This window comes from Phocoena phocoena, chromosome 10 (assembly GCF_963924675.1).
Source record: "Phocoena phocoena chromosome 10, mPhoPho1.1, whole genome shotgun sequence".
Taxonomy (NCBI): domain Eukaryota; kingdom Metazoa; phylum Chordata; class Mammalia; order Artiodactyla; family Phocoenidae; genus Phocoena; species Phocoena phocoena.
The window spans coordinates 64,207,392-64,221,525 of record NC_089228.1 but is presented as its reverse complement, the minus strand read 5'-3'; the positions used below and the strand labels follow the sequence as shown (position 1 = coordinate 64,221,525).

At 50.9% G+C, this 14,134-nt stretch overlaps 2 protein-coding genes across 3 annotated transcripts; both read left to right on the top strand.

Annotated features, from left to right (window-relative positions):
* The first annotated feature begins 96 nt into the window (after nt 1-96).
* On the top strand, nt 97-7,725 carry TAP1 (transporter 1, ATP binding cassette subfamily B member). 2 transcript variants are annotated; one of them, XM_065884795.1, is made up of 11 exons: nt 97-715; nt 1,195-1,309; nt 1,448-1,578; nt 2,336-2,541; nt 3,212-3,409; nt 4,257-4,385; nt 4,548-4,736; nt 5,309-5,482; nt 5,716-5,878; nt 6,156-6,285; nt 7,481-7,725. In XM_065884795.1, the coding sequence occupies exons 1-11, from the start codon at nt 118-120 to the stop codon at nt 7,710-7,712; spliced, it is 2,265 nt and encodes a 754-aa protein (XP_065740867.1). In that variant the 5' UTR covers nt 97-117; the 3' UTR covers nt 7,713-7,725. The 2 variants fall into 2 exon arrangements, with proteins under 2 accessions (XP_065740867.1, XP_065740868.1); XM_065884796.1 differs by having other exon boundaries at nt 118-715; nt 6,156-6,292; nt 7,500-7,712.
* A 1,604-nt stretch (nt 7,726-9,329) lies between these two features.
* Nucleotides 9,330-13,922, top strand: PSMB8 (proteasome 20S subunit beta 8). Its single transcript, XM_065885335.1, has 6 exons — nt 9,330-9,476; nt 11,234-11,381; nt 11,541-11,652; nt 12,737-12,866; nt 13,241-13,445; nt 13,834-13,922. The coding sequence occupies exons 1-6, from the start codon at nt 9,330-9,332 to the stop codon at nt 13,920-13,922; spliced, it is 831 nt and encodes a 276-aa protein (XP_065741407.1).
* Nucleotides 13,923-14,134: the final 212 nt, after the last annotated feature.

Sequence of the window (14,134 nt, the reverse complement as noted above, 5' to 3'; positions counted from 1 at the left end):
TCCCCGGCGCGGACTGGGGGCCCGCCCTGCTACGACTCCGACAGCGTCCAGAGACTCCGTCCCGGCGAGGACGGCGAGAGTCTCAGGACCTGGGCCGACCTCGAACCGCGCGCGCCCATGGCCTGCTCGGAGTCCCCCGCTCCCTGCGGGTGTCTCCGCCTCTCCCGAGCCTCCCTCGCGTGCCTGGGGATAGCGATGCTGCTCCTCGCCGACTGGATGCTGCTCCGGCTGGCGCTGCCTCGAATAGCCTCCCTGCTGGTACCCCCTGCGCTGCCGCTGCTCAGTGTCTGGGTGGCGGGCCTGAGCCGCTGGGCGGTACTGTGGCTGGGAGCCCAAGGCGTCCTCGGGGCAGCGCTGGGCTTCGGGAGAGAACGCGCCGGAGTCCGGGGATGGCTGGCTGCTTTGGAGCCGCTGGCGGCGGCGCTGGGCTTGGCCCTGCCGGGACTTGCCTCGTTCCGAGAGCTGGGCTCGTGGGGAGCCCCCGGGGACGCTCACAGCACCCGGCCACTGCACTGGGGGAGTCGCCTGGACGCCTTTGCGCTCAGCTACACGGCGGCACTGCCCGCGGCCGCCCTGTGGCATAAGATCAGGAGCCTTTGGGTGCAAGGAGCTCACGGCGCTTCTGGAGTGGCGGTGAGCCGGCTTCTAGGTTTCCTGGGCCCAGAGATACAACGCCTGCCGCTCATTCTGGCCCTGGTGGTACTCTCCTGTCTTGGTAAGGGGGATGCAGGGGGAGAGGGACGAGGCTAGAGGACTGGGAAGGAATCGAGAGTAATGGTCAGTGAGATAGATTGGTATGAGTTCTCGGAAATGTGGATGAGGGGAAGGGGACCCAGCTCAGGTCTTGAGAAGAGCCCCCACTCCCCACCCCAGTGGAGAGGGAAGAGCCCTGTACTGGGTAGGAGTCAGGAGTCCTGGACTCCAGGGCTGCCCCGGGCGTTGCTTCACTGGCCACCTTGGACAAGGCCTTTCCTCTGGGGCAGACCATCCTATGATCCCTAGCCTTCCTCATTCAACCTCTAAAGGTCTTGTGGGGCCACAGGGTTTTGAGTTCCCAGGTGGCCCATTTAGGTGTAGATTGTGTCTTTCTGCCACTGCCCTCCAGGATTATGGGCAAAGGTGAAAGGAGGGTGGGCCGGGGGTCGTCTGGTTAGAGCTGACCTGCTTAGACTTGATATTTCTCTCCCTCCCCAGGGGAGATGGCTATTCCATTCTTCACGGGCCGTTTCACGGACTGGATTCTACAAGACAGGACCGGCGCTGCCTTCACGCGAAACATAACTCTCATGTCTGTCCTCACCATAGCCAGGTCTGGGGGCTGAAGTTGGAAGGCTGGGGATGGGGGAACCCTGAAAAAGAGGGAGTTGAAAGTTGGGGCTACCGTCCAGAGTGCATTTCTGGTGGGCCCCCTGACCGTGCCTGGCCCTCCTTCTCTGTCTCCTTCTAGCGCAGTGCTGGAGTTCACGGCTGATGGAATCTACAACAGCACCGTGGGCCGCGTGCACTGCCACCTGCAGGGAGAGGTGTTTCGGGCTGTCCTGTGCCAGAAAACAGAGTTTTTTCAAAAGAACCAAACAGGTTTCTCATGAAACTCTTTTCACTATCCATCCACTTACTGTTTATATCCCCATACGTATTTTTACTTATAACCTTGATCCTCCTCTCACACGTAAACGTCATCATGTCTTATTCTTGACGTACCTCAAGAGCAAAATACATATACTCCTTATCTGCAGAAAAACCTAGTGTTTCCATCCAAGATTTTCCCACAAATATATCCCTCTGTGTGTATTTAGATAGAAGTGACAGGAATTTCAAACCTGGAAATTTTGAGATCACAGAGTCCAACCACCTCGTTTTACAGAGACGGGAACTGAGGCCCAGACCCTAAATGCCAACACTTGCATAGACACGTATGGATAGAGATGAACTTGGGAATAGAAGCCATCTCTTGATTCCCAATCCAGGACTTGCTACAGTTTCCTGGACTGCTTTCTAGCAGCACCTTCGTTTTTCTCCAGCTCTGTTATATGATCAGTTTAAGTTTTTCCTGCCTATGTGCAGGGGATATACAAGTTCTTTAGAGAACAGAAATCTGTCAGAGAATTAGAAATTCACAAGGGCATCAATTTCTTTAGAGTTAAAAGGAAGGTCTTTGACCAGGCTTTTCCTCTGGAACCCATTCTCCTTGAGTTGAGATTCCAAGCCTCCCTAAACCACTGACCTTGTTTTCCAGACCTGCTTAGAACCCCTCCCCCTGGCACCCTGGCTCATTGCCAGTCCCTCCCATCACTCTGAGTTTCTCACTCACTTTCTTCTCCTCAACCCTTGGCAGGTGCCATCACATCTCGGGTCACAGAGGACACGTCCACCATGAGTGAGTCTCTGAGTTCGGGGCTGAGCCTCTTGCTGTGGTACCTCGTGCGTGGACTGTGTCTCTTGGGGCTCATGCTCCGGGGGTCCCCGTCCCTCACCATGGTCACCCTGCTCACTCTGCCACTACTTTTCCTTCTGCCTGAGAAGCTGGGAAAATGGCACGAGGTATGTCCAGGGAGTTGCCTCAACCTATACTGACCCTCATCGCCCAGACCTGGTGGGCTCTCCTCACAGATTTCTTTCCTGGCACCTTCGCTGATTCTTCATCTTTTTGAAACTCCTTGTCCGTGTTCCTGGATTGCTCAGTGTCGATCTTCACCTCCTCTGTGTCTTCTAATGTCTGCCTACCATCTGTCTTTAAGCATATGATCACCGAGGTTGGGATTAACATATACACACTACTATATATAAGATGGATAAGTAACAAGGACCTACTGTATAGCACAAGGAACTCTACCTAATACTCTGTAATAGCATATATACGAAAGAACTCTGGAAGAGAATAGATACGTATGTATGTATAACTAAATCACTTCGCGGTATACCTGAAACTAATATAATATTGTAAATCAACTGTACTCCAATATAAAATGAAAACTAAAAAAAGGGATATGATCACCAGTCTCACTCACCAGATCACTCTCCTCTATGACCCTTCTGAGTCACTTTCCTCTTCTCTGTATCTCTTTAGTATCCGTGGGGGATATAGCTGTGTCCCTTTCTCTTCTGTCTCTCTGCCCTTTCTCACCTTTAATCTACAATTGGATAACTCAGGTCCTAGCGTCCCTTATGGTTTGCCAACCACGTGTGACATCTCTTGTCCATGTCTCCACAGGTGTTGGCAGCACAGGTGCAGGAATCTCTGGCAAAATCCAGCCAGGTGGCCATTGAGGTGCTGTCAGCCATGCCTACAGTCCGGAGCTTTGCCAACGAAGAGGGTGAGGCCCAGAAGTTCAGGCAAAAGCTTCATGAAATGAAGACACTCAACCAGAAGGAGGCCCTGACCTATGCGATCAACCTCTGGACCAACTCTGTGAGCACCTGGGGATGAATGCCTATTCCCTGGTCCCCGAGATGCTTCAGTGCCATTCCCTGTCCCATGACCCTGCTCCACACTCTTCCTCCGCTGGGCAGTGGTGGGTTCAGTGTCTGTATCCCAGCAACCAGAGGCTCCATGACCCCACTCAGTGTTCGTAACCCCCTCCCTCTTTTTAGGCATGCTAGATGGCTTCCTTTCCGTAGGGTGCACAAAATCTCCCCGACCCCCTTGGTAGGAAAGTGCCAAGTCTTCCAGTCCCAGGGCCTTCCTTTGCCTCATGGGGGGTGCTCAGGGAGCTATACATTCCTGCACCTGGGCCTGCTTCATGCCTGAACTATGCGGATGTACTCCTGAGAGCCATGGGAACAGCGGAAGCCAAGGATGCGGGGCATCTTGTGATATAATTGACAGAGAACTAGATCAGCGATCAGAAGTTCCTGCCTTGATGCCGCCATTTACTAGCTCTGGGACCACGGGCTAGTAACTTACTTTCTCTGAGACTTTTTTCTCATTTTAAAAAATGGGAGTAATATAACCTAGTTTATAGGGCTCTTGATATGAATATTAGATGACATTACTTTCATAAAAGCCTTTTGTGAAGAGCAAGGTGCTCCCCAGACAAGGCACTACTGGTGATGGTGATGGTGATAATTGACTTCTATCATGGGTAACCGAGTGAGACTCCATGGCATGCTATGTTTCATTCTTTAATACCTATTGAATCCCCCGAGTTACTTGGGGAAATGGGACGCTATCTCTCCTTACTGTTAATGATTCTGGTTCTTTGCACCAGAATTTTAGGTTTTCCTCCCACAGTCCCTTTTCTCTGTGGTCTCCACAGATCTCAGGATTGCTGCTGAAGGTGGGAATCCTGTATTTTGGTGGGCAGCTGGTGACAAGTGGGTCTGTAAGCAGTGGGGACCTGGTCACCTTTGTTCTTTACCAGAGCCAGTTCACCACAGCTGTTGAGGTGAGGTCCTTCCGTTCTCACTCCCCAGTGCTTTTCCTTCCCCTGTGCCGTCACCATCTGAATCACTTTCCTTCCCTCCTTTGCCCTTCTCACATCACATAACCCTGGTAACAGATTGGGTCCCTCCCATCCCCCGCCTCACTATTCATACCTCCCCTCCAGGTACTGCTGTCCACCTATCCCAGGCTACGGAAGGCTGTGGGCTCTTCAGAGAAAATATTTGAATACCTGGACCGGATCCCTCGCTGCCCAGCCAGTGGTGTGTTCACTCCCTTAAAGTTGCAGGGCCTCGTCCAGTTCCAGGGGGTCTCCTTCGCCTACCCAAACCGTCTAGATGTCCCAGTGCTGCAGGTACAACCTACCAATCCCTGTATTCTACCAGCCTCACCCTCAACTCGACCACCTTAAATTTTCTCCCTGCCTTCAACCTGCTTAGCACCAGGTTTAGATAGAGCCTCCCTCACCCTTCAGAGGCAAAGAAAAGATCACGCGTTCCATAAAACTGCCCCCGAGCTCAAGGACCAGGCTGGATTTCCAAGAAGAATGGAAGAGGAGGCTCTCAGGGAGAAGGCTCTCCTATCCTAAGGCGTCATGGAAGCAAAAGCTGTGTCTCCAGTCTTCCTTTTTCTTTCCATCTGTGGTTTGGAATGTGATTGTTTTCTTTTTTCTCATGCTCTCTGAGATTGCGTGTGTGGCACAGTGGTCTTAGTGTTTGCCTTTGTCTTTGTTTCATCTTCCGTCTCTACTCCATGGGGAGGTGTCTGTGCATGTGGAAGGGGAGTAGTTGCTGTACTTCACCATTTTCCTCCTCTCTTCTCTGGGGGAAGACATTGACAAGACAACGTAACAAGACAATGACTGACACGTCTCAAGCTTAGGGGCCTCCGGCTGCCTCTTAGTGTGTGTGATTCTCTGGCTTCCAGGGGCTGACGTTCACCCTTCGTCCTGGTGAGGTGACGGCGCTGGTGGGGCCCAATGGGTCTGGGAAGAGCACAGTGGCTGCCCTGCTGCAGAATCTGTACCAGCCCACCGAGGGGCAGGTGCTCCTGGACGGGGAGCCCCTTTCCAAATATGAGCACTGCTACCTGCACAGACAGGTGAGCTAGAAGATGGCATGGGGGAGGGCAGGGGGCCTCAAGTCAGAAGAGCATTCTTACCGAGCGCTCTGAACAGAGCATTAGGAGACCTTAGGTGGAGGTGAGCGCGTGGTCAGGAGAGGGGCTGTGTAATTTTGTGATATGCTTCCAGTAGAGATTCTCAGTCTTCAGTCTCTAGAGAACCACACTCCTGTGTTCCTTGTCCTATGACTCTGCATCGTATTTTGTCCCAGGTGGCTGCCGTGGGACAAGAGCCACAGCTATTTGGAAGAAGCTTTAAAGAAAATATTGCCTATGGCCTGGTCCAGAAGCCAACCATGGAGGACATCACAGCTGCTGCAGTGGAGTCCGGAGCCCACGGGTTCATCTCTGTACTCCCTCAAGGCTACGACACAGGTGCTGTCTCCACTCACATCACCACCCAGACATCTTTACCTTCCTTGTAACCCCAGTAGTCTTGCCTTGATTCCTTAGCTCCCCCCACCCCACTGACATCAATTTGAAGTTGTAACATCTTGTTCCTATGGCTCTTTTATCCTCATGTCCTCAGAACTCCTTTACCTTCCCAGAACCTTCTCTATCGTGCTGCATCCATCAGTCCTTGGCGTGCGTGTACGTGTGTGTGTGCGTGCATGTGCTTATTAAGCTCTCACCTTGGCCCTTGTCTCTGCAGAAGTAGGTGAGACTGGGGGCCAGCTGTCAGGGGGTCAGCGACAGAGAGTGGCCTTGGCTCGAGCCTTGATCCGGAAACCATGTGTACTCATCCTGGATGATGCTACCAGTGCCCTGGACATAAACAGCCAGTCCTGTGTAAGAGAGTCGTCTTCTTTTTTTTTTTTTTTTTGGTGGTATGTGGGCCTCTCACTGTGTGGCCTCTCCCGTTGCGGAGCACAGGCTCCGGACGTGCAGGCCCAGCGGTCATGGCTCACAGGCCCAGCCGCTCCGCAGCATGTGGGATCCTCCCAGACCAGGGCACAAACCCGTGTCCCCTGCATCGGCAGGCGGACTCGCAACCACTGCGCCACCAGGGAAGCCCGAGAGTCATCTTCTTAATGCTTATTTCCCATCCAGTCCTCCTTCCTTCACTCATCCTTTGTTATTATATTAACATCATAATTCTCCAAACTGGTCCTTGCAATTCTCAGTTCCCGTTAGCTTCTCCCCCAGATGCCTAAAACCAGTTAAAAGAGATGATCTATAGACCCTGAATCTGTGAAGCCAAACATAAGCAAAAGACCGCCCTCATAACGCTAATATGAATTGAACTTTTACTATGTGCTGGACGTGCTGGATGTCGTCTCTTGCTCACTCCTTCATCATGAATGCTTGGGAGCTGGGTGTTGTTACCCTCATCCAACAGATGATAAAACAGAGGCTAAGAGAGGTTGAATAACATGCTCACTGTCATTCAGCTATTGAATAGCAGAGCCTGGACCCCAATTCAAGTCTGCCTGACTTGAGTGCTCTTTACTAGTAAGTTATATTTCCTTAAAAGAGAATTTAAAAATTAGAGAGGAGAGACTATTCAATACCTTTCACTCTCTCCTTATGGGTTTCACCCTAGGGCTCTTTCTTTCATTACTTAAAAAACATTTTTTTTGTTGGAGTATAGGTGATTTACAATGTTGTATTCGTTTCAGGTGTACAACAAAGTGATTTTTTTTTTTAGATTTTTTTTTCCCATATAGACCATTACAGGGTACTGAGTAGAGTTTGCTGTGCTATATAGTAGGTTCTTATCAGTTATCTATTTTATATACAGTAGTGTGTGTATGTGAATCCCAATCTCCCAGTTTAGGCCTCTTTCTTTTATTCCACCGTTGCCCTCATGTAAACAGCCCTTCACAAATCAAAGGTTTGACAGAGAAGCACCCAGAAGGAGAATCTTCAGTTTCCTTTGGGTTATTGGCAGAGGTGGCAATGATCCTGGCGAGGTCTGTCCCAGCTCTGGAAACACAGATGTCTCCCTGAGCTGGAAGTGGTCCCCTGGTCTGACAGAGTGTATGTTTTTTCTCAGGTGGAGCAGCTCCTGTATAAAAGCCCTGAGCGGTGCTCTCGGTCTGTGCTTCTCATCACCCAGCGCCTCAGCTTGGTGAAGCAGGCTCACCACATCCTCTTTCTGGAAGGAGGCACCATCACTGAGGCGGGAACCCACCAGCAGCTCATGGCGAATAAGGGACGCTATTGCACCATGGTTCAGGCTCCTGGTGGGTCAGGTGCTCCAGAATGAAAGACTCCTCAGATCTGCACACTCCGTCTCCTTCCATTTTTCCCTCCTCTCTATAGTGGAGAGTTTGAGAACAAAGGTCTTACCAGAGTTGCAGAGTGGGCAGCAGCTACCGGGAGGGGTGACATTCTAAAATGTAACCCCTGAGGTGATGCCTGAAATTTTGCCATGAGTGTTAGCTGCTCTCCAGGCTCCTCTTGGTTATACAGATTTCCTGGAAGAAAACAGGCTTCAGAACTCCTTAGTGTAACTGGGTTTGGAGCCAGGGTTGGTGTGGCTAGCCTGAGATATACTTAGAATACACAGAAATGGAAGGTCACCTCCTTTTCAACCTGACCCGAGGCATATGCTGGCCCATAAATACCCTGTGGTTTCTTGATATTTATAATAAAATTGGTGTCTTGTACTGTGGTTTCTCGTGTTTTCAGTGGACCAAATGGCCCACCGACCATTGCAGTGCCATTTTCAGGAGCTGGGTCCCTCCCTCCTTCAACATCCTCAGTGTTTCCCAGCCCTAAGTGTGCCATCTTTTCCCTTAAGTTTTCTATTTCCTATGGTTGCCCCCTTCACTTCTCCATCCCCCTGTGCCCACCCCCAAGGATGAGCCAAACGGGGATACGGCGTCCTCCAGCAGGCACCAGCAGCTGCAGTGCCTCAGAGCCCGGAGATGGAAGATGGAGGATGAGCACATCTAGAGGAAGTTCACCACCTCGTTCGCTTGCCCACCCCGGTCCGTTACAGCAGGGCTCGCCGGGTTCTGCAGTGGCACCTGCCCTGGTAACTCAGCGTAGTGGGCGGGGTGGTCTAGTAGATCTCTTCCATTCAGGGAGGGCCGTGGTCAGGTGACGTCAACAGTTGCCGGGCAGATTAGGCCAACTCAGGTTGCAAGGAGAGGCGGGTTTTAGAGACGTTGAACACGACAATGCTCAGTCAAGCAAGAATTGCCCAAGTAGGTGCGGTCAGAAAGGGCAGTTCTTGTGGGTGGCTACAGGTCAGGGAGACCGTTGAACTGGGAGAGGCCCTAGGAGGGACTAGGTGGAAGGATTCAGAGGCTGCACCCTCTCCTTGGTGCTCCCTTCCCCCAAACGCTGCAGGTGTATTCTATTGCCTGTCTCCCCAAGACCTGTCTGTCCTCAAGACTCAGTGCCCCCACGTACTCCAATCCCTCCCCTACTTTTATAAAGCGATGCTCCTAGGCACACCCCTCCCCCATTCCCGGTTTGAAACTGCTCCCAGGTTCTCACTGACTTCCAGATTTCTGGTTAAGGCTACGCTTTTGATGCTATGACCCCTGCCCACCCCATAACTGTCCCCGGAGGATGCCCCAGCCTGTCGGTGTCTCTTACAGTAACCTCATCGCCCAGGGAGCTTTCGAGCTGCTCGCTCTCTTTCTTCCTTCCTTCTGGCAGTCTGTCACCCCCGTTTCCCTAATTTCCATGAAGGCGGATCAGAGAAACCTGTCCCCAGCATAATACTCCTGGTCCCCATACGCCCACTGGACACTTCTCGAGAAGGGCAGGGGGATGTGGAAAAAATTCTGGTTCCCTCCCCTTAAGGCTTCGGGCTTTCGCTTTCACTTCCTCCTCCGAGAGCCGCCAGATCTCCGGGTGCTGGGCGGTCATGGCGCTGCTGGACGTGTGCGGAGCCCCGCGCGGGCAGCGGGAGGACTGGGCTTTCCCTCACGCGGGAAGCCGGCAGCGCTCGGACCCCGGTCACTACAGTTTCTCTCTGCGATCTCCGGAGCTCGCCCTCCCCCTGGGAATGCAGGTCAGGGCTGTAAGGAAATCCTGTGGGAGGCGGGCAGGAGGGAGCAGAGTAATGGAGGGTCTGCCTTGAGACTGTCCGGAGTTGGGGAAATGCGGAGGGGGCCATCCTTTAGTCTAGCAGAGCCACGTCCAGGGTCTAGGGCCGGAGCCAGGGAAGAGGCCACGTGGGACTTGGGGGCTGGCCGCCTGAGGGTTAGGAGGTGCAGATTAGGACAAAGAAAGAGAGGTGAGCGGGAACGGGGCTCCCATCGGGAGACCAGAGAGCTTTCCTGCCCGTTCTCCATCACAAACAAATCACCAAGCTTTTCTCATGGGCCTATCCTATGATACAGGGGCTGTGTAGTGTCTTGCAAAACCTATGAACTTGAGCGTTTAGCCTGGGCTCAGCCACTCACAGTTGTGTGCCTTGGATCAAGTCCCTTAGTCTAGGTCTTGGGTCTCTCTTCTGTAAAATGGGGATAATATTCATAAAACGTTTTTCCTGAGGGTTAAATGACCTATGAATGGAAAACCATTACAGTCACCCTTAAAATGTTTAGTTATGGTAGCACTTTTTTTTTTTTTTATGTATCAGAGATGTCAATTTATTGTAAAACACAATTAATACTTTCCAGAAACATGGTTTTATCATCAAGTAAGAGTCACAATCCCAGCTGCGAATGAAGGCTTTATCAAATCACCTTTATTTTAAACTGAATTCAGAATACCTCTACCTGTGTACCAAGTGTGTTCTTTTTCCAGTTTTCTAGGAAGTAAGGTACACAGAATTTGTGTTCAAAGTTGGGAGAGTCAGTTTAGCTTATAAACAGATGGACTAACCAAAAATCTATGCTAAATTTTCGCTGTTCATTCATTCATTCAACAGATATTTATTGAGTACTTACTATATGCCAAACTCCACTCCTTGTGCTAGGGGTAGACACATGTTAAAACAAGACAGACAAGATCTCTGTTTACATTTTGCAAGGAAGCCAACAAAAAACAAACGAAGATAGGACAATTTCAGGAAGTTAAAGTGTTTTAATGAAAACCTTTAAAAACAATGAGATAAAAAATCGGGGGAGGTATTTTGGGAGACACTCATAGACGGTCTCTCTATAGGAGCAACAGAGTGGAAACCTTAATAAAGAGAAGAAACCATCCAGGCAAAGCTTCAAAGTATTGCAGGCCAACAGCAAAGACCCTGAGGCTAAAATGAGCTTGGCTCATCCTGAGATTTAACGTTTGTAGTTAATACAACTGATTGTATATTTTATTTTAATTAATTAATAGTTCAAATATGTTAAAAATTAAACTTGAAACAAACTTGAAGTATTTCCACTGAATGCTGCTGTCTTACAAGACACAGTCTGCCCTAAATAAATGCATCTATATCTCGGCTACACATTAACATCAATTATAGGGCAATTAAAAAAAATACCAGTGTCCAGGTCCCACCCAAGACCAACTGAATCAGAATCTCAGGATGTTTTAAAATTGCCCAGATAATTCTAATACAAAATGAGAGTTGAAAGCCATTGTTCTAAGTTAATCTAGAGTAGCACTTAGTCTATTGTGCTGGCATATGGAAAAGGTTGGTGTCATGGCCTCTTCTTTCTCTTCTCCCAAACCATTTCCTTGTAGAGCTAGGTTATTAACTGTTTCATTTATTGGTGGTTGGAGAATTTCTGGGTATCTCCTTCCTCTAAATTCTTTTCCTGGAGTGTCCAGCTTCAGAAGTTTTCAGTGGCCCTTTCTCTGCCTTTTCTATCTCCTTAGCCCACTGAATTCTTCCGGTCCCTGGGTGGGAATGGAGAAAGGAACATTCAGATCGAGATGGCTCATGGCACGACCACGCTGGCCTTCAAGTTCCAGCATGGGCTGATTGTGGCTGTGGATTCTCGGGCCTCGGCCGGGAATTACATTGGTGAGTGTGTGTTCTTCAGCTGGCAGAATCTGGGGAGCTGGGCCCTCCTCTCAGCAGGAGCCCAGCATCTACACCAAAGTGGGACCAGATATTGTTTTAGGACACACAGGGAGAGCTGTGGGGTCATTCCTCCTCTCCCCAAACGCCATCTTCTTCCAGGCACATTAACGGTGAACAAGGTGATTGAGATGAACCCTTACCTGCTTGGCACCATGTCTGGCTGTGCAGCTGACTGTCAGTACTGGGAGCGTCTGCTGGCGAAGGAGTGCAGGTAGGCCTAGCCCCTTACCTCCCTTCTAAGCCTGGATTCTTCATCTTCCAGATCACTGCTCCTAACTGCCCCCAGCATCTTAGTGCTAATGTCATATTTCACAAAACAGCCTTTTGGTGGTTAAAAACCTTCTCCCAAATCTCAGCCTGTGCTCCTGCCAAGAAGCCAGATCATTTGTCAATTATCAATATTTAGCACCCATAGCATCGACCCTGGTGGGGTCCTATCATTTACTGGGATTTCTTTTTTAAATTTTATTTATTTATTTATTTTGGCTGCATTGGGTCTTCGTTGCAGTGCGTGGGCTTCTCTCATTGCGGTGGCTTCTCTTGTTGCAGAGCACGGGCTCTAGGTGAGCGGACTTCTGTAGTTGTGGCACGCAGGCTCAGTAGTTGTGGCTCACGGGCTCTAGAGCGCAGGCTCAGTAGTTGTGGCACACGGGCTTAGTTGCTCCGCTGCATGTGGGATCTTACTGGACCAGGGCTTGAACCCGTGTCCCCTGCATTGGCACGCAGATTCTTAACCACTGTGCCACCAGGGAAGTCCCTACTGGGATTTCTTTATGTGTTTTTTTGTTGTTTCTTGTTTTCTTTTTTCCCGTACGCGGGCCTCTCACTGTTGTGGCCTCTCCCGTTGCGGGGGTCCGGACGCGTAGGCTCAGTGGCCATGGCTCACGGGCCCAGCTGCCGCGGCATATGGGATCTTCCCGGACCGGGGCACGAACCCGTGTCCCCTGCATCGGCAGGCAGACTCGCAACCACTGCGCCACCAGGGAAGCCCTCTTTAGGTGGTTTTGACGACTTCCCTGGTGGTCCAGTGGTTAAGACTCCGCCTTCCAATGCAGAGGGCCCAGGTTCCATCCCTGGTAGGGAACTATGCTTCACATGCCACATAGCCAAAAAATAAAGAAAAGTTAATTCTATATACATTCCAAATCTTTCCCCATCCTTAGATCCTACAAAACCACTCCTTTCAAATGCTTATCTCTTCAATCATTTTCTGCCCATCAAGTGGGCTGCTAGGAGGGCTAGCCTTCTCCTGTCACCTCTAAGTCCTCTCCTGGAACCTTCCTGTTCTCACCCAGGCTGTACTATTTGCGGAATGGTGAGCGTATCTCTGTGTCTGCAGCCTCCAAACTGCTCTCCAACATGATGTGCCAGTACCGGGGCATGGGCCTCTCCATGGGCAGCATGATCTGTGGCTGGGACAAGAAAGTGAGTCCCCTCCCTTCTCCATATTCCCACATGTGGATGAGAGGTCAGTTTCCCCACCTTACACACCCACTCCCTCCCCTACAGGATACGTGGCACAGAGAACACTCGGTTATAGAACTGTTACCCACTGGCAATTTCTGGGTCTGGATGTGGACCATTGTTTCATAAGCTTGTCCCTTTTGATCAAATAGCTGATTCCAAGTTTGTTTTTCCTCCCTTAAGTTCTATGATTGTTCCCACAGTGTTCTCCTAGTTCAGATGTTCCTGGGGTCAGCCTAAGTCTTTGGTCCACTTCTCATGGCTCACACTTGAATCTGGATGTTACCAACAACTTCCTTTCCACTTCCAACCTAGACCCTTCTTGCATCCTATAGGGGCCTGGACTCTACTACGTGGATGCAGATGGGACTCGGCTCTCGGGAAATATGTTCTCCACCGGTAGTGGGTGCTCCCATGCCTATGGGGTCATGGATACCGGCTATAGACCTGACCTTAGCATTGAAGAGGCCTGTGACCTGGGCCGAAGGGCAATTGTTCATGCCACCCACCGAGACAGCTATTCTGGAGGCGTTGTCAATAGTAAGAGACCAATGCCCTCCTCCCCTGCCACGCCCCTGGGGAGTGAGGAAGAAGGAGGGGGGTTGAGATTGGGAGACATGGGGGAGGCTGAGTGGCAGGGAGCGGGTTTTCAGAGCCTGAAGGGGGCATTGCAATCCCCGTAAGAAGGGCTTTGAGAGTGTGTGTTGCTGTTGTCGCCTTCAACATAACATCATTAGCAGGATCTTGCTGAAGGGAAGGTGACCCTGTTCTTTTTTTTTTTGTGGTACCTCACGGGCCCAGCCGCTCCGTGGCATGTGGGATCTTCCCGGACCGGGGCACGAACCCGTGTCCCCTGCATCGGCAGGCGGACTCTCAACCACTGCGCCACCAGGGAAGCCCGACTCTGTTCTTTCTCCTTTGCCTGCAGTGTACCACGTGAAGGAGGACGGTTGGTTGAAAGTGGAAAGTACAGACGTCAGTGACCTGATGTACCAGTACCGTGAGGCCAGTCAGTAATGGTGGCAGTGGTGGACTTGGGGACCTGGGCCAGGTTACACCCCAGGAGAAAGGGGGGCCTGACCTGACCCAGAGATAGAGAACCAGGGGCCACTGGGAGGCAGCGTGTAGTTTATCCTTTTGTGTGTTCTCTGTCTCCATGAGTATCACCCCCAGCCCAACCTTCTGGGTGTCCCACCAAGCACAATAAAGGAAAACGGTTATAAAAGCCT